Source organism: Lepidothrix coronata, unplaced genomic scaffold (genome assembly GCF_001604755.1).
Source record: "Lepidothrix coronata isolate B3197 unplaced genomic scaffold, Lepidothrix_coronata-1.0 Scaffold247, whole genome shotgun sequence".
In the NCBI taxonomy this organism is placed as follows: domain Eukaryota; kingdom Metazoa; phylum Chordata; class Aves; order Passeriformes; family Pipridae; genus Lepidothrix; species Lepidothrix coronata.
The window spans coordinates 554,509-578,061 of NW_016690427.1; the positions used below are offsets into that span (position 1 = coordinate 554,509).

The 23,553-nt window shown below is 38.7% G+C and overlaps 2 protein-coding genes across 2 annotated transcripts; both read left to right on the forward strand.

Annotated features, from left to right (window-relative positions):
* Positions 1 to 658: 658 nt before the first annotated feature.
* On the forward strand, positions 659 to 10,694 carry LOC108507266 (retinol dehydrogenase 8-like). The gene is made up of 6 exons (XM_017835090.1): positions 659 to 2,457; positions 3,594 to 3,755; positions 4,992 to 5,171; positions 6,198 to 6,291; positions 7,862 to 8,045; positions 8,951 to 10,694. Exons 1-6 carry the CDS (start codon positions 2,361 to 2,363, stop codon positions 9,182 to 9,184), a joined length of 951 nt encoding a protein of 316 aa, XP_017690579.1. The 5' UTR covers positions 659 to 2,360; the 3' UTR covers positions 9,185 to 10,694.
* Positions 10,695 to 11,651: 957 nt separating this feature from the next.
* On the forward strand, positions 11,652 to 22,831 carry DR1 (down-regulator of transcription 1). The gene is made up of 3 exons (XM_017835091.1): positions 11,652 to 11,924; positions 17,281 to 17,444; positions 20,717 to 22,831. The coding sequence occupies exons 1-3, from the start codon at positions 11,705 to 11,707 to the stop codon at positions 20,861 to 20,863; spliced, it is 531 nt and encodes a 176-aa protein (XP_017690580.1). The 5' UTR covers positions 11,652 to 11,704; the 3' UTR covers positions 20,864 to 22,831.
* The last annotated feature ends 722 nt before the right edge of the window (positions 22,832 to 23,553 follow it).

Genomic DNA, 23,553 nt, shown 5'->3' on the forward strand with positions numbered 1-23,553 from the left:
ACCATAGATTAAAATGGCATCATAATTATGCATTCTAAAACATATTTATTTCCATTTTTCCAAAAGTACTACACAATTTAGCTGTACGAATGCCTGGTGGCCCCACTTTTATATTTATATGAGGATCAGAAACTGCAAATGTGTTTATGAGGCCTCAATCTAAGTCTGAATAATGCATACATGATTTATGTGCATTAAGATGTGATTCATGCTTCAGAAAATCAAGTTAATAAAGTTACTTGACTTGAGGAACAGAATTGAATGTGTTGCAATTTAAATCCTAGGCCTCAGTTAAGTGTTTTGTACATTAAAAGTGAATCTTGGCCAACAAATATATCTGTTGTGTTTCTGCAACTCTGCAAGTGGTCCTGTGCCAAAGTCCTTGGGCAGTCATAGGCCTTTCATTGTTTATGTAAACACGTTCCACAAATGCCACACTCTAAGTGGTTCTACAAAACCAGCCACACATTCTGCTACCATTGACAAGGTCAAGATACACTTATCTAAAATATTTCTGCAGTTTCAGATTATTTAATCTACTATTATGAAAATTATGATGTAGCGAAAAATACTGTTCCTTACAGAAATATATTGCTTGTTTTACATCAAGCTGTACATTTCTCTACATAATAGTAAAGGAAAAACATTAGAATTAGGTTGACCGGTGTAATAATTGCAAATTAAACTATTATTTTTTTCCTCTTTAGGCACATCACTTTGCCTTCAGGCTAGAATTCTATGCATCAAATTTCAGACAGATTTTTTTTTAAAGCAGTGGAACATATAAGCCCTTCAAACCAGGATTTCAAGTGGAAAATACAACCAATCTGTAATTACAGCTGCATCACAACACTAGTGGAATTCCACTAACTAGCATTGCATAAAGCCTCGCTTGCTCCTCCTACATGCACTAAATATAAATGTGCATGAGCAGCAAAAGCAATTTGCCTAATCTCTGAATCAGCTAAATAGCATTTGCACTAAAATTTTGTCTGTATACTAACTTATCTGGTTAAAGTGTGGGTCAAACCTGATAGATAAGCAGAATCATAATTACGTTTTCTCTTTAGATGTTGTGCTATTTTATTGCTTGCCTGAGAAGTTAATGATTCCACTTATACTGTTCAAGTCAATTTATTTCTTTTGGAAAGGATGGAGTTGGGGTTTTTTTAACATAATTTCAGTTAAATGTTTCTGTAGGGTCCTACTTTTCTTGAATTACTAATGAATTTACTTCTCTGCAAATCCTGGAACACTAAGTTCATTTTTCTGAAGTGCATTGCATCACATGGGATTGCTGAGTCTTGGAAAACATTTTACTGGGGATAATGGCATTGCAATTAGCTGAATGCTGCTCATAAGGCTAATTGCTTATCAAGGTCTTTCTTTTTTCTGTCACTGAGGGCAGAAAGAACAGACTGAGTTTCTTTCTGCAGTGTACCTGCAGTTACTGTATGTTAAGTTCACATTGCACCAAAGTGCCAGTCCAAATGCCCCTCTATTTAATCCACAGTTTATATGCAAAATTGGTGGAATATTTTCTCCAAAACTAGAATGGTCCAAAACTCAGACATCATGCTAGTTCTGATTTTTTCAAATTTCCATGTTGTCATTTGCAGAATCGAAAGCGTTGAACGAGATTCCAGTCTTAGCAAGCACGTAGTGAAGCTGGTCTGTTCAACATCTTCCTGTCAGTTCTCCACTGCCAGTATACTTGCTTGCTTTCTCTATTCTTGGTTGGGAACACTGCCAAAAGGAAATGTGAGGAATCTGTCCAACAACTTGTCTGTTTCAAAATCCACATCCCATTTTTCAATTTTCTTTTTCTGTAATGGCTACTAGCACTCATAATAGTAAGGGATTGGGAAGAAATCCATTCCTCATTCTGTTGCAAAAGAACAAGGAGGGTGCAGTAGGCATAGAAAGTCTGACCAGCTTTAGCAGAGGGATCCCACTTTGGGTGCAGTTTACTTTCCATAAATATGAGTGGAAGACTCAACACTACAGACTGATTGTAACTGTGGCAAGGCTTTTCCTGCCAGTATTGTGCAAGCTGGTTATTCTATTAAAAAAAATCCATGTAGTTTACAAATGTCTTATTTTTAAGTTTAATCAAAATTTGTGTTAAATATAATCCGTGTTGATAATGCAGTTTATAAGCACATGCAGGAGCATCTGCTTCTGGTTTTGTCTAGTTGGAGATTATCCCTTAATCATGCAAGGCCCAGGTGTGCACTTTCAGATTTGTTGACTCAGGGAAGCTGGAGATAACATTAAAGGCCAGTCACATTATACTGTAGTCACATTTAGGTTGTTGCTCCTCTGAAGAAGACTCTTGCTTGAACCACTCAGTGAAAAGAATGGCAAGAAGAAATGTCCTCATTACAGGTTGCTCCTCAGGAATTGGACTGGCATTAGCTGTAAAAATGGCAAAAGATGAACAGAAAAGATTTAAAGGTAACCATGTATCTGTTATTTATCTTTATAAAAAGATTCTGTTCAAGACAGTGCTGTTTTTTCTTCTGTGATTCTACAGGCAGTTGTATTCAGCTTGGTGACTCGTTTCTTGTTAGTTTTCCTCATTTACTCTCAAGAAAATACAATATAGTGAAAAATATACTGTTTTCTGTAAGCAGTTAATATTTCTGTAGCTGTATTGAAACTGAACAACTACTGGAAGTGAATAAGTTTACACACACACTGGGAAAAGATGGGAACATAAAGCTGAATAGCTGCAGATCTCTGTAGTGTGCTACCTCAGATACACATTCACAGCTTTGCTTGGGGCTCCTAAAATCTGTTGAATGAAATGTATGTGCCCATGCCCATTTGAGGACCAAAGGAGGGAATTTAGATAAACAGTTCCTAAATTTGCAGTTTTTTCTTTAAAGCACATCATTATTCCAACTCTGTGCAGGCATAACTGGGTGAACAAAGGGACTGGGATTTGTCTTACTGCTGCAAAACAGGGTATTTGCTATGATTGAAAATGGATGGCAAGGTGAACACAGCAATCTGTGCTAATTCAGTTTCTCATACTTACTTTCACAATTTTTTACTGCTAACTGACTGGATGCAGATTCAGAGCTTTCCGAGTAATTAGGCCACAATAATGTTAAAACTAATTTCTATTTTGAGAAGTAGTTGGCAAAAAGTAGACATTTTTTCAACCTAAGGAAGTATTTGTCTTCCACTTTTTTAATAAAATTATGGTTGGTCTACTAAACAGGTTGATGGTGATTTGAAACAAAAAAAGAAAGAGATAGGTTTTGGGTACCTAAAAACAATTTAACCATATAACTTGATATCCGTTACTTAAATTTTGGTGATAATATTATCTTTATACACTGCATTCGTCATTGTGCATAGTGGTTTAATTCTTCTTTTGAATTTCTTGAAGATTTCAGAAACAGTCTCTGGGAAATCAGTGACAATATATGTTGAAAATAGTCTTTTTACTTCTAGTTTTTATCTGGTTTCTATCACTGATATTTAAGATCTGGATGTAAAAGCAATATTCTTTAATACTTCTCAGTAAGACTGACAGAGTAAAGATTTTATTTCTGATAACTGTTGCTTCTGGTGTTTTGCAGTTTATGCCACAATGCGAAATCTGTCCAAGAAAGAGCCACTGGAGGAAGCTGCGGGTCACAGGCTGGGCAAAACCCTCGAAATTAAACAACTTGACGTCTGTGATGAACAGTCTATTAAAGCTTGTGTGAACAGTATCCCTGACAGAAGGATTGATGTCTTAGGCAAGTACAGGATGTGTGTGCTATGAACAGATACCAGATTTCTATATATCATCATCTCAAATAACCTGCAGAAGTTTCATTAGTGTAGTTTTTAAATTATCAAAGTAATAATAATTGCGTAGTATATTCTGTTCAAGATTTTAAGACCATGCAGACATGAGTAGATTAAATCTAACCCTGCTTTCATGAAGTAGGGAAGCTTATTCTCCTTGTTTATAAAGGAGAAACTTGATCACAGGGAAGTCTTGCATAAGATGATACAGTTTTTAGTAAATGTGAGAACTTTTGCCTAAACCAGCACCTTCATGAGCAAGACTTTCTACTCTATTGATGAAGCAACAACTCTTTGTACTAAGAAAGCAACAGCATTTGGGAATTACCAAGTAAAAGAACAAATGCAAAGAAAGTAAGGATATTTTCACTTTGTATGGAGAATTTAAATTGTACTTTACAAATAATTCAACAAGAAGTGTTTTCATACTGTTTTGCTGAAAATAAATATTAATATCTTAGTAAGATGGAAATTGCTTACACCATCAGCTATTAAATCTTCTCTAATAGAAAATTATGGATCTACATTTATTTTGATTAATTATTAAAGCAGTGCTTAACAAGCTGTTTCTGCAAAATGTATTATACTCTAATTTGACATACTACTTGTAATGCAGAATGCCAGTCCTATCATCATTCTCCACTTAAAAATATCCAGAAGACAAATAAAAATCAATAGAAGTGTGTGTTTTGTTCAGTTGGTTTGTTTTGTTGGGGATTTATTTCCTCTTGAAGATATGAATGTTAAGAAAACAAAAAGCAGACCACAATATGGCCCAGTCTATCATGTTTTGAAGACTTCTGTTCATTCTTATGGGTATTGACTGTAACTTTTAATTCTTAATACTGAATTATAAACAAATACAGGTAATTCTTGTCTCATTTTCCTGTAATACTTTAGTATTTTTTTAAAAAAAGGACTAATCAGAAATAAATTAGTTAAAATGCAAAGTATCTGATAATTTAAATTGGATTAAAAGCATAGTTAAAAATAGAGAAATCCGGAAATGTCAAGTGTACTTGCAAAGCTTTAGTGACAATAACATCTTTTAATCCTTTCTAAAAGGATTATTTAAGGATCATTTAACCCTTAATCCTCATTTTACTTTCAAATGTTTTCCAGTAATGATTACAAGTTTATGTTTATGGAGGTTGTTGCTCACTGTTGTCTCCCATTTTGCCCAGTGAGCAATGCTGGAATGGGGCTCATTGGACCTATTGAATGTCAGACCATAGATGAAATGAAAACTGTGATGGATACCAACTTCTTTGGACTGGTTCGACTCCTGAAGGAGATTTTGCCTGACATGAAGAGGAGAAAGAGTGGGCATATAGTTATAATAAGCAGTGTTATGGGAATACAAGGTAAAGTTTGTTTGTTTGTTTGTTTGTTTGTTTGACCTAAGAGTTCAGTACTCAAAATTTAAAGCTTTCCTCTTTTTATCTAAAAGAAAAAAAAGTAGGAGCTGACATATCTTAACTGTTGCGTTTCTTAATGCTGAAGTTCCAACCATAAAAAGTACCTGATGGGTTTTATGCATCTAAGGGGGATGTTACTACACAGCTACTCTCAAGACATTTTAGCAACAAAACCTGCAGAGTGAATCTTTTTTAGAGTTTTAACTTAAACTCCAATTTTTTTTAAATGTTATTGTTTTATTATCTGGAGAATAGGGCTTGGCATCACTTTTATCTTTCTTACTGGAAGAAATTATGGGAACAGACAAACATGCTTATTACACTCTGCAAAATAATCATAATAGAATAAAATCCAATCCTGAACAACTGTACCACCTTTTTGTAAAGTTTCTCATCTCATAAAACTCGGAGAGTAAAATTTCACTGACAGATAATGGTACTCCCACTCTCGTGTCCCATCCTGTCTAACTGTATTCGTTTCAATTATTACAATTTACCTGGATTATTCTGGTGAGCAAGGGCCCTACAGCAATCTGCACAAGTTGTAATATTTACCCTCCACCTAAATGGATTGATGTAGTGCTTTTTCTAACTCACTCAGATGCAAGTTGGGTCTCTTGCACAATTGGATCTCCTGCATTACACTCAGGTCCTGCATTCGTCTATTTAAGTCTTGCTGATAAATAATGCAGATGGTATTATGTGTACAGACACTTCCACATCTTAGACTACAAAATAATATCATCCAAAGAGATCACAGCATTGCCTAGGAGGAGGAAAGGTATTAGTCAAACATCCTTTCCTAGACTAAGCAGTTTCGAGAACTTAGGCAAAAATCAGTGTTTAAATTCAGCATGCATGAGGCTTTTTCTAATGTTTTCTCAGCAAGTCTGTAGAAATGAGTTTTTAAAATTAAACTATTAGTATGTTGAACACAATCACATTCTAAGAGATGTTTTGTTTGTACATCAGGTATTTTATTTAATGATGTTTATGCTGCATCTAAGTTTGCTGTGGAAGGATTCTGTGAAAGTTTAGCTATTCAAGCACTCAAGTTCAAACTGCAGTAAGTATTGATACACTGGTGTAAATTGTATTTTAGATAGTTTTAAATATTTCAGACCTAGTAAACAGATTTTTAAAGCTTGCTGCTAAAGAGATTGAGAACCCCTTGAAAACCATATGTCACAAAAGGCATAGAAATGTTCACACTCTTCACACTACATAAGCAAATAAAAATATCTAGATGTTAAAATAAACATGTTCTCTTGAATAGTTAAAGGCTGTTTAGCTGTGGATAAAATACAGCCTTCTTAGGCAATTCACAGATGAAAAACTTCAAGGGCTCACCACAGAGAGTGAGCAAGTGCAAATCCATCAGAATGGAACACAGGGAGAGATACCTGTAATGACAGGAGGTGGGAGCAAAGTGAGAACAGTGTGCTGTACTATTTCTAATGTTTTAGACAGTATTTAAGAGACTTGTCCTGTGCATCATCTGTGGATTTTGGGGTTTGATTTGTCACATGTATATTCACACTCATGTAATTGTGCTACTGTTCTTCACGTGAAGTCCAACAACTGGTAAATATCCACTGCATCTGTGTGTGCCCAAGCATTTAGCCCCTGTGCTGTGGGAGACACCAGCTGTTGTGCGATTTCAGAGACAAAACTGTGATTCTACATACTGCTCTGCAAAGTTTGGAGAAATTTAAAATAAGTGTATTGTAATGATACACAGGATATACCAGAATTCATAATTAGATTTCAAGAGTATAAGACAGAGCAAAAAGGAGGTTAAAAAAGGAAGTATAATAGGAAAAGTTAAAGGTCCGATGGGAAGAGTGATGCAAGAGAAAAAGCTTTAGTTCCAGCAGTAGCTGGAATTCTGCTGTGAAGGTCAATAGCTTGATTTAGTTCTAAAGAAAGGCCTTTAGAACATCCCCAAAGAACTCAAGTCTAGAAAGCGGTCCTATTCCAAAGAGTGTTTTTACAAACACAGTGGCTGAGAGTTATTACTGCCTGAGAAAAGAACTGGGGAAAAAACCCAACCAGTATCTGTATTTCAGTGATTTGCTCTATGCTACTGAACAAAAAACCACAGCAAAAGTCTCTATATTGTAGTTTATTATTATACAGTGGAGGAATCTTGAATTATCTAACTCTGACAGCTTGACAAAGAAAATCCGTGTTTGGACAATTCCCCCATCTCTTTCAGCTACTTCTAGTTTTATCAAGGGAAACAAAGAAATTGAGGCGGAATTTTGTCCAGAAAGCAACAAATCGTTATAATCCATTAATTATTTTTCTTAATATCTGCTAAGTTCTTGTGGATAAATCATCCTTAGATTCCACAGCTGCGAGACAGCAGGTAACAACTGCACTCAGTTATGCCATGAATTAAGTTACAGCACTTCTCTGAAATTTAAACTATGCAGATTTCTACTACTACATGGGGATGGATAGGAGGAGCATGAGAACAGTAATGCAGCATGGGTTACCTTTACAGAATGTACTGTTTAATATTGTTGGCTAAGAGTGCAACTCTTCAATATTTCTTTTTTGGGAAGGATTGAGGGGTGTATTTTCCATGGGGGATAGTCAAAACACAGTATATCTTTGCTTTTTTTGAACAGGTTAAGTTTGATTGAACCAGGCCCAGTGGTTACAGAGTTTGAAAGAAAAGTGTTTGAAGATGGAATGAAAATGGATCTTTCAGCTGCAGATGCAGAAACAGCTGAGATGTTTACTAATATTTACCTTAAAAATTACAAGCAGATTTTCCAGAGCTTGGGACAAAGTGCTGAAGATGTTGCAGAGGTAACTCATGAACAACTCTCAATCTTCTTTTTCTTGATTTTTTTTTCCTTTGTAATTTACGAATGCGGTGGTTCGTTGGTGGGTTTTTCTGGTAGAAGCATTAGATTTAATTAAATGTAATACACATGATTAAAAAGGGGTTTTAAAAACTCCAGAGAATATTAAGAGTTCTAAATAAAACCCTTTAGAATATTAAGAGAATGTTCATTTTGAAGTATTGAAGATGAGTTGTAATTTAAATACCACTGAGGTATTAGATGCCCTGTACGTCATCTGTTGAAGGCTGAACACTCTGCAGTGTTACCACAGGCATGCCCAGGGCTCCCACCATTGGCAAAGCTGCTGCCCTGTCCATCTCCCTGGTGATCCCTCCACTGTGGGGAAGTTCACTCAGCCACCCCAGACCGCCAAGGCACAATAGAAGAAACATGGACATAGTTTCTGGCGCTTGGGGCTTCCTGCAGAAAGACAAGTTTAGGCAAGCTGGGGAAGGGGACAATCATTTCAGGTGTTTGCTGGTAAGGAATAGTTTCGCTGTCAACTGAAGGTTCCCAGATCTTGCTGCAAAATCCACTGTCCCGATCCTTTCCCAGTGAACTGTAAAAGAAAGGATCTACTACTGTGGGCATATTTTGGAAGACTATTCAGAATACTTAGGTATAAGGTGCTATTCACCATGGTATAGAGAAACAGAAATAGGACTGGGAATAAATAAGAAGTACTTCTTATGGCCATAAAATATTTTAAGAAAATTTTCTAATGAAATTCTAATTAAACTATATAAAGGGTTTTACATAATTCTAGGACTTTATTCTTTCACTTTTCCACTGCTAACTGAAAACTTGGGTTTTACTTTACTGTTTTGATAAAGGTCCTTTGAAAATTCTATTTCTCCTTCTCTACAGCATACAGTAAAGATAATTCTTTCAGAAAATCCACCTTTTCGCCATCAGACCAACACCTTGTATACTCCAATGACAACTCTGAAGTATGCAGATCCAAATGGAGATCTACCCATTGATATATTCTACAAAATGGTTTTTCAGCATGACAAAATCTTCAGTGCAAGTCTTAACTTCATCAAATTGCTACGGTGGAGAAGTAGAAAGAGCTTTGACCTGGGGAAACCCTCACAATAAATATGAGATTATATAGTGCAAATTGGGATTACTTGTAGCTACCGATGACTCAGTATGTTGTTATTCAAAGGGCTTTGCTCTGTAATTGTGAAAAGGCATTCGAGATGTTTATTTGAGCTTAGCCAACATATTCAGCTGAATATGTATATCTTCAACATTAGTTTGCAGAACCTTGCAACTAAAATCCTCTAACTACAGTATTATTCTGTTTAGTGTTTGCTTTTCACACCGATATGTTTTTGTGGGAATGTGAACACTGACTGACACTTGTGTATTCAATATTAGCCCGACCTCTTCACTTAGTAGAGTATAATACATAGTGAGATGTGTACCGTAGGTAAACTATTTAGATTCTTAATCTAATAAAAATATTATATCTTTTTAATTATTAGAATAGGATAGAATCAGTAATCCTTCAATCACAGCTGCATTCTTGTTTTCAGAAGTTGAATCTATTTATCAGCAACAGAAGAGAAAGTCTCATCAATCTTAAAGTGTCACAAGTGGAATATTTATTATTCATATCTATTTATTATAATATTCTGAATGCTTCCTTTATGTGCAATGGTTACTAGTGTATTACACTTAGTGAACAATAAAATGTTTTTAAAAGCAACTTAAAATATCTTCTTACTGTCTTGGTACTACTATTTTGAAAACCAAAGTATTGTCAGTAATAAGTGATTCCAACTCATTAAATGCCTTCAGTGTCTGAAGGAGAGCCACTGGCTCTCCTGTTCTAAGCTATCCTAATAAGCAGGTGTTAAACCAAAATTATATCATGAAGAGGAGGTCTTTTCCTTGTCTTTCTCTCACCGTAGTCTGACAAGTCATTTGAGACCAAGCTGGGGGCCTGGATTTAAGTGCTGTTCTTGCATGGCATTCCTGTTCCCTGGCCTCCAGCCTTGCCCCTCAGGCCTCCAGGCTGGTGTTTCTCAGCACATTCCAGCAGCTGTCCTTGTTTCACCCAGAGAGCCCAGCTGGAGCTCGCTGGGGATACAGGAACTGTCTTTCCTTCAATACTTTCTCACTAAGCCAAAATATAACTCCGTGCTAGGACTTGCCCAGCCCTGCCCTGCCCCTCCCCAAAGGAGCTCCAAGAAGCCAAGCAGCAGCCCAGGCATGGGCAGCTCCTGTGGATGCCAAGCACTGCAGGGAACATGACTTGCTCTGCAGTCATGACCCTCCTGGTGGGGCCCGAGGTGTGGGGGCGTGCAGGGCCCTCCTCAGGACAGCAGGGAGGGGAATGAGGGGAGAACAGCACCCGCGACAGCCCCTGTGCACAGCTGGAGGCCTCAACCACGTCCCACTGCTAAAGCAAACCTCCTGGAAAACACGGGGCTGGTGCCTGCAGCCCAGCATCACCGTGTGCATGACACAGAGGTGGGAACAGCAGCCAGGCTGAAAAGGAGCAGGCAAGAACCAAAGGACAGCAGCGGTGCTGGCGCTGAAGGGAGCACGGCCACTCGCCCTCTGCAGCCCTTCGCCATCAGTGAGGGGCCAGCGCTGGGCACAGGCAGCCAGGGAAGGGCAGGGCGTGCCACGAGCAGCTCAGTGTCGCTCAGCTGTGGCTGTCCCTGGCCCGCAGGTTGGGCTGGGCTGCATTCCCGGGCAGTTTTCCTGTGCAGCACAGAGCCAGCACAGAGCAGCACGGTGCGACCAAGGCCATGGGTTGTAACGGCCCTTCCACGAGCACCGGCACGGTCCGGTTAACTCACACAACCCTCACACTACTGGTTATGGGGTGGCTGAAAACACAAAACGCAGCTTCACAGAGGGATGCCGAGCAAACCCCTTCGTGGCAGCGAGTCGTGAATAAACGACGGATGAAGAGCCGAGCGCCAACCGCGCGCCCTGCTGTGCGAACGCGCCTGCCTGGGGTGTCAAACGCCCCGCTACGACCGGAACCGAGGGAAGGGCGGCCCGAAGCAGCTCCTGGCGGCAGCAGCCGGGCCGAAGGGCTGGCGGTGCCCGGGCGGGGCAGCCCCCGGGCTGACGGACCGACGGACGGACGGACCCAGGGCCTCCCGCCGGCCCCGCCGCCCGCACGTGGCCTCGCGCCGCTTCCGGCTCCCGCGGCGCGCGGCGGAAGCTGTTCCGGCTTCCGGCGGAAGCGCCGTCCCCACAGGTTGAGCCGGAGCCGGAGCGTTTCCGCCTCGCGGCCGCCGCTCCGCCGGGCCGGGTGAGCCCAGCTTGGTCCAGCCCAGCTTAGCTCAGCCCAGCCCAGCTCAGCCCAGCCCAGCCGAGCACCCTGCGGGCCATTCGGCCGCTCGCCTCCCCTCACCCCGGTCATAAGGCGGCGGCGCCGGCGCGCGAAGGATGTGTCGGAGGCGGCAGTGGCAGGCGCCGCGGCCGAGGGAGCCCTGAGCCCGAGCAGCGCCTCCCGGTCCCGCCACCCCCGGCCCTGCAGCGACCCCCAGCCCGGCCCCCGCCGCCTCCCCCCCCTCCCCGGCGTCGCCCCCGCCGGGTCCCCGCGCCCTGGAGCCTCGCTGAGCGCAGCCCGGAGCCCCCGCAGCCAGGATGGCCTCGTCGTCCGGCAACGACGACGACCTCACCATCCCCAGGGCTGCCATCAACAAGATGATCAAAGAGACGCTGCCCAACGTCCGCGTGGCGAACGACGCCCGGGAGCTGGTGGTCAACTGCTGCACTGAATTCATCCACCTCATCTCCTCCGAGGCAAACGAGATCTGCAACAAATCGGAGAAGAAAACCATCTCCCCGGAGCATGTCATACAAGGTGAGCTCCCGCAAGCGCTGTGCTGCCGCCCGTGAGCCACTCCTGTCCCGTGCTGCTTTTCCCTCTCCGGTTGCTCATAGCTGTGTAGGAGACAAAAGGCAGGATCTCGTAAGGGTCTGGAGGAAACGCGTATGTTACCCAGCTTGCCAGTCGTACTGCTCGAGAGGCTGTCTTTGTGCGGTCAGAGCAGCTGCTGCGTGTGCTCAGCACCAGCTCTGGTTTTGTGGTTCAGAGAAGCCTGTGATGCTCTGAGTGAAGTCACCAAATCTCTTGCTTTTTTTCGTACCTGTGAAACGAGGGCTGCTTTTTCTAGTGGATATGCAGCATGTTTTAAGATCCTGAATGTATTCAGTGTCTTTCTAATTGGAGATTGATTGAGTATGTGGGCCCAGGCTTTAATCTGTGGTAGTCCTGTCTGGAAGCTCTAAAGAGCTGTCCTTACAGTCCGGTTGTTTAATACTGAAACTTTGTATCTGTTGCAGAAAGCATTTAAACTGACCTGTGCCCTTTTATCTGTTTCTGCTGTTGACTTTCACTTCCCCTTGCTTGAATAAAAGACGAGTTCTCTCTATGTCTCATTTGCTTGTCTTTAAATTCTGCCGCAAACAGAGAGTTTTCTTGCCTCATCCTGAAGTCTGCATCGGGCGTGTTTTGTCAGGACTTACTCACTTTGCCTTAAGACTAGGTTGATACCACTGTCTGTTGCAAACGAATTTATAGCAGCAACAGTGGAGTACTTTGCTGCCTAGTAGAGATGTTAGCAGTAGCATTTGTAGTAGCGTTATTTTCAGGACTGTGATGGTATCAAGTTAAATTTAAAAAAGATTGTTAATTTGGTGGGTTTTTTTAGTAATGATTTGCTGTTTGAAACAAAAAAAAAAAGTCTATCAGCTTGCTCACCAGAAGAGGCTCAAGTACTTGACTGGATTATGAACAGTAAAAGAAAATATGTAGCATGTATGAGCTTTAATATTAAATAAAATACATGTAAACTTGAAAGCTTAGCAAAGTAGCTCCATCACAGAAGCTTAGGATGTAAAGAGTAAAACCTGTGCTTGCACACTGAAGCACACTTTGGGTGTAATGCTCTTTAATACATGAATAGTTTCTTCAAGTCACCTTGAAAACATTTGAGCTTAGTTCTTAACGCAGGAATAGACATGATCTTTAATGCTGAGGACAATAAAGAATTCACGTATGAAAGTATTTTGTGCCCAGTAGTGGCTGATGATCCTTAGAAAAGATTTCACCTGTTGTTGGCCTGGGATTAGTCTGGGTTTTTTGGAACACAAATTGAAACTGTGTGTGCATATCATCAGCAGGTGGTCCTATACCAAGTATTTCACTGGGTTCTATGTCTTTGTGTTGGGAAAAATTATCTTTGTTTTAGAGTTGGGAAAAATTATTTTAAAATTAAATCTATACTTTTTAGTCAAATATTGCAAAGGAAAACTTTGGAGATGTATCCATTTTTGCAGTGCTCTAGAGATGGAAGGAGTTGTTCTTGGATTTTCTGCTGTTGCTGTCTTTAGGGAAGTGTATGTGCTCTTAGCTTCTTTCAGGTGCTGGTCGGTTGGCAGATGATCCTTCTGTGAGGTATGAGGGTTTAGATTGCCGTTTTTGGAAACAGTGATTATGTGTATATAGGTTGAGTATTTCAGCATTTTCATCCATCTTCCTGCATTCTAAATACTTGCTCTTTTGACTGCTTCTGGATGTAGCTCCATGACAATGATGTTAACGAATTAGGTAATTGAAATGTGTTTGTTGTGGCTATCCACGTATCTTATTCCTTTTGAATGCTTAAAATAAAATGAGGCTAATGGCCATTGTTTCACACCTGGTCCAGTCTAAGCACCAGGAGCTGCCCAGAGGAATCTTTGTACCCTCCCTAGAGCTGGACCTGGCAATTCCAGACTGACCCTGTGGCTTTTGAGAATTTAGGGAGGAGCATGGTTTCCTTTCAGGTGAGTTTGCTGGTCTGACTGAGCCTGTAAACAAAAGGATACTAGATTGAAAACAAGAAGTGGGAAGGTTATTTAATTGGGAAGGAGGAAAGGGAAACAGGCACTCTGCAGTTGGTGACACTCTGCCTTTGGACTGTGTGAGAGGCAATGTGGAACTGTTCGAATGTGTACTAGTGTGTACTAACTGTACTCAGGTGTTTGCAGCCGTGCTGCTTAGGACACCCTTTCCTTTGCTGCACTATTAAAATGATTGCATGGCCATGTGCTGAGCAAGAAATCTTTCCCCCTACCCTTGGGCTGTGTTTCAGATAGATGGAGTCCCTGCTGCGTTTTATTGTGTGGTAGCACAAACACTTGACTGGCACAGTGCTGTCAATGGCACAGGGAAAGGAAAGCAGAGGCTTCTTGCATCCCATGAGAGATCTCATTTGATAGATGTACTCAGACCATGCCAAGCACTCACTACTAGGAATAAACACAAAACAGTTTCCTTGGAGAGTATCCAAAGGCTATGTCATAGTTGTAAGTGGAAATAGTCTCCATGTTTATTGTTGAATCCCACCATCAGGAACCCAGCTGTGAGTCTGCAACTTTAGTAAGCAAATGAATGTTCATCCATCCTGGAACAGAAGAAGACTAATTTAACAGTTACAGAAGTTGTGACAAAACAGCCTTTTTATGAAAAATTAAACTTCCATTGAATTCTGAAAATGGTGACTTGTTAAATGACTGTTTTTATGAAGTTGTTTAATTTGATTACTTGGTCTGCACAGAACTGTTGTGCAGTAAGGTAGGCTGTGGATTGATGGCAAATCCTGCAGCTTCTTTTCATAGGCTTTTAGGGTACTGACAGTGTTAATGCTAGCATTTAATTTTAAAGAAATTCCACAGACCTGTTCACGTTTTGGATTTTAATTTGGAAGTTATTTTTTCTTTGAAAGGAGCAGATCGGTTAAATCTCAGATATGAATGACCTGAGTGTATTAAAAAAAGTAGTACTAGCTGGGCAGTGCTGAATAATCAGATCTGCACCTTCATGCAGTCTTTAAGAGTGAGAGGAAACTGGGGAAAGGACAGTTGTGATTTGGTGTTTGTAAACATGAGTTGTTTGCTGTGTTTTAGCATTCAGCTGTTTACATTTAGTGTGATCATCCTGACCTCAGTAAGATACTGAATTTTTAGCAATCTGGGCAGACTGGTAGGTTTCAGACTCAGGAGATAGAAAGACACTGAGTTTGGATGGAACAGCAGCTCTGATAAGATAGTATTCACTTGTCCCACATTTTAGCACCATGCTGATATAAAGGGATCCATATCCTTCTGTGCATGTGTTCCGTAAAGCCTTGGTGTGCTTCAAGAAGACAGTAAATTTGGTAAGTCCTTCCACAGCCAGCAGAATTTTGGTGCAGTAGACCTGTAATGTGTGTATGGTTCTTCATAGCTTTGTTGTACTGAGCAGTTGTACAAATTTGTCCTGGTTATATCACATGGGGGGGGTTATTTGCTTTTGTATGTGTGTGTGTGCTACATTCAATACACAACTGTAAGTTCTTTCCATTAATTTACTTTCTTTTAAGGGCCATTTAAAATTTTTGTAAAAACACATCTTGCCGTTAACTTCAGACTGGGCAGTTGTTCATATTCTGATGCAGCAGATTGCCAACCCTGATCCCTCTGAATGTTCTTTCAACAAGTACCTCTGGTTTTGCCATGATGGTTTGTCTTAGTGATGTTAGATTTGCAGATTTCTTAAAATTTTATATTTTGATTATAAAAAAGATATGACTTTAGATAGTTTCCTGTATGTACTGTTTACATTTTAAAATTCAATGAGTTCTTAAATATTTGTAGTTTGTTTAGATAACCAGTTCTGGACCATGGATTTGCCTCCTATATGCTCAGGCTGGATTGAACAAGTTCTCCTAGAAACTGTGGGTTAATTGGAAAAAGTGTTTCCAGTGTCTGTGTGTGGGCTGAGGCTGAACTGGCATAATATCTCTGAAGCAATCTGACAATCTCTAATCAGTTTGTCTTTTAACCTTTTTTTTTGAAGAAATAAGTATTATGTAAATTCATTTGCCAAATGTTATCTGTTGAAGGGATGGTAGGGTTGCATGACTAGACAGCTGCACAGACAGCCCTGTTGAAGACAGTGTGGGAATTCTCTCCTTGAGTTCAGGTTGGAAGTTGAAAACTTAGAGAACACCTTTGGGTTATTGTTTAGATTATGATACAATGACATGCTGACATAATTATGGTAGGAAAATATTGCTTACAAAATTAGTGTTAGAATATAGTCTGAGTTGGTGTAACTAAGAGCTTGTTTATAACAATCTCTGTTGATTGCTGTTGTGCAGTCTACTTTAGTGCTGTTTCTTGGATAGGTTGTCACATAAGGTCAAAACAACTATTGTACTGTAAACTCTGCATTGTGTAAATAGTGGAAATGAACTACTTTTTTTATTCAACTGATACTTGTTTCTAGTGTAATTGGTGTTTTTGTAATGTCTCTAGGATATTCTGTAACAGTTTCACTTTGGGTGTGTGTGGAGGCATGTCGCAGTAAATGGTGCATCAGGAAACTGCCTTTTGTCACGTATTCTACCTGGGTTTTTATAATCCTTCCTATTACCTTTGCATTCTTTAAAGAAAATGTCGTTGCAGAATATAGCCGCATTCCAGATTTCTTTGGGCAGACAAAAGTGCAAGATTTCAGTTTCTGAATACATTTTAATGTGAAGATAAAAGGGTTTCTGCTGAGAAATAAAACAATGAAGAGCTTAATTTTATATAACTTTATATATGTGTACTATGCACTTTATATATAGGAATTTAGATACTAAAAAACAAAGCTAAAATTCAGCAATCTATGATAATATGAATTATTTGTGCTTTAATAAAGGATCTGTGATCATTTTACATGCATCACTTTTGCTCTGTTATAGGTTACTAATTTACCTTCTACTAAAGATTTGCAATGAAACTGGAAAGATACAATCCCTGAGACATTAAAGGTTAACAATTCAGACAGAAAGGACTTCTTAGCTGTATAAGTCCTGTTGATTCTGATATACAGAAGATGGGAAAAAGATGTCTTGAAGAATAATGCCTGTCTCTGGGAAAGCGTATCCAAAAGCCCTGAATCCTCTGCAAGTGCAGACTTCTTTGGTTGTACTTTTTAGCCTGAAAACCTGTACTCTTGAATGGCATAGGAGAAGAGACAAGGAAAATAGCTGTCAGATCTTTTTTATGAACATATTTTTGTCACCAGGTGATAGAAAAGTAATCAGATGTTTTAATTTTTTTTTGTCTTTTAAATTAACAAGTGGATATGTATTATCAAAAGCTTTGTAAAAAATAAACAATGTGTTTTCTTTCTTTCTTTCCAGCACTAGAAAGTTTGGGATTTGGCTCCTATATCAGTGAAGTAAAAGAAGTCTTACAAGAATGCAAAACAGTAGCACTAAAGAGAAGAAAGGCCAGTTCACGCTTGGAGAACCTCGGCATTCCGGAAGAAGAGCTACTAAGGCAGCAACAGGAATTATTTGCACAAGTAAGTAAAGCAATACTTGTACTGATGTGGTTGGAATAATTAATGCTACAGGTCTAGGGCTGCAAAAGCATTTGCACACCTCAACGAGTGTCCCCTTGTGAATTGCTGTGGCATCCGAGATGCTATTGGCCTTGACCTGTTGGATTTGGGGAATGTGAAGTCAAAAAATAAGATGCTGCTACTTGTTACTTCTATGATTTGACATATAGGACTTTGTATAAGAACAGATTTTATACTCTAGATTTAAAAAGCATAGGGTTTTGCTGCTACTTAGGAATTTCCATTCTACTGTAGAGAATACATTAAGAATTCCTTGCCTGAGGAAATAAAAGAATGACAGCTGATGTTCTAGGAAATTACCAGTTTTGAAGCATTAAAAAGTGAAAATAGCTTTTCTGTTTCTGACCATCAGTGCACAAATGTTACTTCTTATCCTTTGAAAGAAACTTTACTCTTGGCAAGACTCTAATTGGGTGAATTCATGCATAAATTTTTAAAGAGGCAATTGAGGCATGGAAAAAGCATTTGCTTAGAAATAGTACACACACACATTCTCCTTCATCCCAGAATTATTCCCTTCCAGCTTTCCCAGATAGTTTGTGAACATCTCTTATTTTAAATGACTAAACACCAATTTCATTTAGGTATCTTCCTACACCATCTTTCTCTCTACTATTCTCTTAGTTTGACAGGACCATTCTCTAAACTAAGAGATGGTAAAGTTATGTGGAATTTCTCTTTCCTCTTAACCAAGGCATGAGTCTAATTTTCTCAATTTTCTTACTTTAATTTTCTCTGATGAAAATGCTTATTCAGTTAATGTCTGATTACTGTGACCTCTCCCCTTTGCTGTACTTGTATCTTGCTGAAACTGTTGTTTTTCCTATTGCAACATGCCAGCTACTTTAATCTTAATTACATGATGAATTTTAAGACATTTAAAGTTACAGCATAGCACGTAGCTATTGCCAGCATGCAGTGAACTAGTTATGATCAAGTCACGTGTGCTTAACTCTTTTTTGACTGTACTAACATTGGAAAGACCAATATGGCTGCTTCTGAATTTTGGGTAAGATTTACAAAATAATAGTCACTTTGAAACCTTTTTTTTACTTACTATTTTGTTCAAATAATTCAGCATGGTTGGTGTACAAAATAAAAAAAGCAGCAAACCCAAGGTGTGTTAAGGGAGTACTAGCTCCTGAGTATCATTAAAAAAAAAAAATAATTAAAAATGCTGGATTCGTGGCCACCTTATGCAAGCCCCACTTGGTCTAAGGAATGACAACTCGAAGTGTATTCTTTTAAAATTCTGTGTTACTGTGCCTTAACATCTAAATTAAGACAATGCATGCCAGTTTGACAGGATGGTATGAATGATTTTTAAAAATAGTCTTTGGTAATATGGAAAATGTTTTCTTAGATTCAAAGATGGGAGTCTTATTTTTCAAAAATAGATATGCTGTGATATGCTGTTGGAGGCACTGTAATTGTTTTTAAAAATAGTTACATGAGTGCATGTTTTTTTATTTGTGTTAATCTTGTTAATATTCTAGAGCATGACACTAATGCTGAACTTATTGCTCTAGTTTTAAAATACCTGCCTGTTAATGTTTGGAATGTTTGACACCTGTGTCTTGCCTGGTTGTAAATATTTGAAGTCAGGGGAATGGCTTATCCTGATATTCATGCATGTCTATAAGTTTTCGTGCAAGACAAAGCTCTTAATGGATTTGGGGTTTTTTTGAGGCTTCCTCGCTGAGGTTGTGTGGTAAATGACTTAAGTTCACCAGGTGCTTATAAAGCTTCTTGGTCAATACAACTCAATGGAATTTTTGTTGTTGTTGTTTGGGGGTTTTTTTGTTCCATTTTTTAAATGGCCAAGTGTTACCATTATAAATCCGAAGTGAGGGTGGGCACTGACAGCAGGATCCAGCTGGTGTGAGGTGCTGAGCCCCCGTTTCCTGGTGCATTGCTGTGTGTCACCTCGTGGAGTGTGCAGTTAACTTCACTGTAGCAGGGTCAGTAGGGAGCCCTGTTATCTCATGTGTGATAAATGTTTATGCCTCTCCCGTATGCACAGATGTTGCTGTCTTCCTTTAAAACTCTATGATGTCTTAAATTGTTTTCCAGCCCTTTTAGTTGTGCAACCACTTGAAGTTTGAAATACTAAAAAGTCTTCATTGAGAAAAAGTTTCTACTTCTACAGAAGTATTTTCTTTTACTGCTAGAACAGGCTAAGGAACTGTGACAATTATAACAAGGGAAGACCCCTTTTCTTAACATTGCTAAGTAGATAAACTGGGTTTGGTTGTTTTCCAAAGCATCGTCTTTTTGGCATCCTAAAGTTTGCAAAACTGTAAAAAAATGTTGATGCTTTGGAAAATAATAGAATTTTTCAATGAGTGCAATAGGATTAGAAAGGAATTTTTTACAGTCTTAGTGATGACTTGTAAAAGTAGAAACGTAAAGAAGACTGAAAATTTTTAATTTTAAGAACTTTTTCATAATGTTCACTCAAAACAGAAATTAAAGTTTTAACGTGAACATAATTGATAAATATACTGTTGAAATCAACAGGAGTTGCTGAAAAACAAATGAAAAGCCTGGATTGAAAAACAAGGGTTTATCAGTTGAACTATTTGAAGTGTTTTGTTAGAATGTCTTGTATTTTACTTTACTGAAAAGGACTATACATTTCTGTAGCACAGCTGTCCTCAGTCTGCATACCTGAATTTGAGAAGAGCTTACCTAGTTCTGTTTTCCAAAGATTGCTTAGCAAAGCAAGATAATGGCTTTCTTTATGTTTTTGTAATAATGTGTGCCTCTGTGGTACAATTGGGTGATTTTATAATTGGAAGCTTCAGTGTTTGTAATCAACAAAGTAAGGCTGTTCTCATCTCTGAACTGTGATTAAATGTTAAGTTCCCTTGAAATTGAAGTCTAAAGTTTCCATTGCTTTGACTCACTTAAATTTTCATTAGGAAGTGGTTCAGCAGAATTCCTACAGTTGAACTTAAGTACACTATCTTCTGTCTGGTTTTTTTGTAACTGTTAGGCCTCCAAACAGTGGTGTCTTCAGAGGAAGACAGAATATAGCCAAGCATCTTGGTACAAATAATTAGGGTACTTCTAGGTTTTGCATGTACAATTAATAAAAAGCTATACAAAAGGAATCTGCAGGTACAGATAAAAATGCTTTTAAAGCTAATGTGTTCTGAAGGTTCTTCACAAGCTCTGTATGGCCTTAACTATTAAATTCGTGTCTCTAGGCTAGACAACAGCAAGCAGAACTGGCGCAGCAGGAATGGCTACAGATGCAGCAAGCAGCTCAACAGGCACAGCTCGCTGCTGCCTCAGCCAGTGCATCCAATCAGGCAGGATCCTCTCAGGATGAAGATGATGAAGATGATATCTGAAAATCACCAGCTGAGTTGTCTTACTAAGAAATACTTTTCCTGCACAACGAAAACAGTGAAATGAATGCTTACCTGTAAGTTTGTATGCATCGTGGACTGGCAGTTGGTATTCTAGGGGTGTCTGCTGTTGTGTGCTGTACATGTATAAACTGTCTTTTTTCGAACTCTTGAAGAATTAAGGTTCAGTATCATATCAACTTTGGATTTTTAATGGTGTATATGGAAATTTTAGATAGCGGTGCGTCATTTATTTGATCAATAAACAGTGTTACAATAAACAACAAGTTTATAAAATATAGTGAGATTTATACAAAAAGCTCTAAATCCACATTTGCATTTCTTCCCTTTTAACTAAACTATAAAATCTTACTTAGAATTTTTAATTGTTTTTGGGGGAGTGGTACAGTAGACATAATCTGTTAATGGGTAAAAGTGGAGTTCAGCATAGAAGAACCTGAATTCTTAGTTCTTTTTAAAATGGCAATAAACATTATATATGCTCGAATACCACACTGGTTAAAATTTGAAAATGATACATTTTCACCAAGCTAGGAAAAGGTATGTTTAATAGGAGTTGTACAAATTCAATCATTTTTTTGTATAGGGGTGAAAAAAATAAACCCGTGGTTTTATCATGACATCCTTTGACAGTCCTAACTGATTATTTCTCTTCAAAGAGACTGCCTGGTTTGAAGAACTAACGTTTCTATTATTTCACTCCAGTTTAATGTTAACTGTTGTTGATGGTATTTCGTAGTCCAGATTTATTCATATTGTTGAAATATGAAGCCGGAACTTAATGAAAGAAAACTGTTTGTTCCGCTGATGTGGCTGGGAGTGATTAAGTATTCAAGCCTAAGAAGGCAAAAGCTGACCTTAAGAGCATGCTTATCATAAAAGAGGGAATTTATTTAACTTTGATTAGTCCTTGTCAGCATAATGCTAACATTCTCCAGACTAGGTTGCCACTGGATTACTAAAATACCTTGTTGAAAGACAGCAATTTATTCAGGCTGGTTTATAGGTAAATTTAGGTTTTTGATAAACTATTCCCCAAGAGTGATCAGCAATACATGAAACAGAAATTATGTACTTGTCCTTTCGATAGTTCTGTTGATTTAATGGATGAGCAGCTGTCCTTTGTGTTGAAATAAAGCACAGTAGTGTCCATTGCTGAGTTTTAATGTGTTACTTGAAGTAATACTGGCATATCTTCTGGTACACTAATCTGAGCAGACTAGAAAAGCCACTTGCATGCTGCTGTAGATGATCTCCATCTAATAATGTGGATTGTTCTATTAACTTATGTCCTCAGCAAGCTGGTCCAGTTAGAGTTCTTGAGGAGGGCTGCAGCAGTCTGTTTACATAAGGATGCAAACAGAAAATGGTGAGCCCATTTTTACATGAAGATCTGGACAGGATATAATTGGCATATATTCAGATCTCAGTCACATAGTGACTTTTGATTTAAATTTGGGATGTCTTAAGTTGCATATTGGATAAATGCATTAGTGCAGTGAAAACTCAGAAAAGTATTTGTTTGAATGTTTAAGTTTAAGAAAGAAAAACAAAACAAAAAAACTTTTGTGGATACTATATGACAGATGTTAGGCAAGGTTTGACCGAGGAAGTGGTTTTCTGTAAAGGTTTAAGTACCAAAGGTAGAAAATCTAGTCTAGTGATACAATGTTAATGTGCAGTGTTGGCTTTTCTAATTTGTACTGTAACACCTTCACACTTTCTATTTTAAATGAGTCTTTTCCTTCTAAATAATACTAGGTATATTTTCACACCTTTCTTTTCTGATGCAGAAATCAGGTTAACATTTTACTGCATCTGGTATGTATGGTGTAATATGTTTGGATTCTTGTGACCTTTCTTTTTGGACATTCTTGTGCTTTTTCATATGCTGTATTCTTCAAGCAATAAAATTCTGATGTGTTTTTATAAAATTGCTTTTATATTTAATGAATAGTCTGTCTTCTTCATTGCATTTAAAACCAAAAAAGTTAAGACGACTTAAACCCTGTTGTTCTTTTGGCCCACTGAACACTCTTTGTGAACTTAAGTCTTTACAACCTGAGTGCTGTTGGATAGCATTCCTGTTCACTGGGGTTGTTAATGCTTGCAGACAATATTTCCGGGCTTGACCTGCTCTCTTTCCTTTTGGGAATTGCATTTTGTATATATGCATTTTTATAATCTGACATTCTTCACCTGAGAAGTTGAACAAAAACCCTGTAGATTGTGTATGAGCTGCTGAAATACTTTCACAAAGTGAAAGGCCACAGGCAGAGGCTGAGGAAATAAGAATTTAATATAGATAGTCATGTTTAGAGATTACTTATTCAGCCATTCCGCATCAAGTATGAAAAATAAACTCTGGCACTTACAGGGGAAGAATCTTCACTCATCTTTCAACAAATGAAGAATTTTGTATTGCTTTGCTGTTGTGCTTCTATGCACTACATGTTCAGTGAGGACAGATTTCTGAATTTGTGGTACCCCTGATGTTTTTGGTACACCAAGTACATGGAACGTAAAGTTTGGTTAGTGAACTGTATTGTTACTTTGTCTCAGAAGAAACATGTATAAGGATGTGTCTGTTTCTTAAATACTGAGTTGATGAGATTATCTGTGGATTTTCCATAATTATTCTGACAGTCTGTTTCAGAGTGCTTTCACTAAGT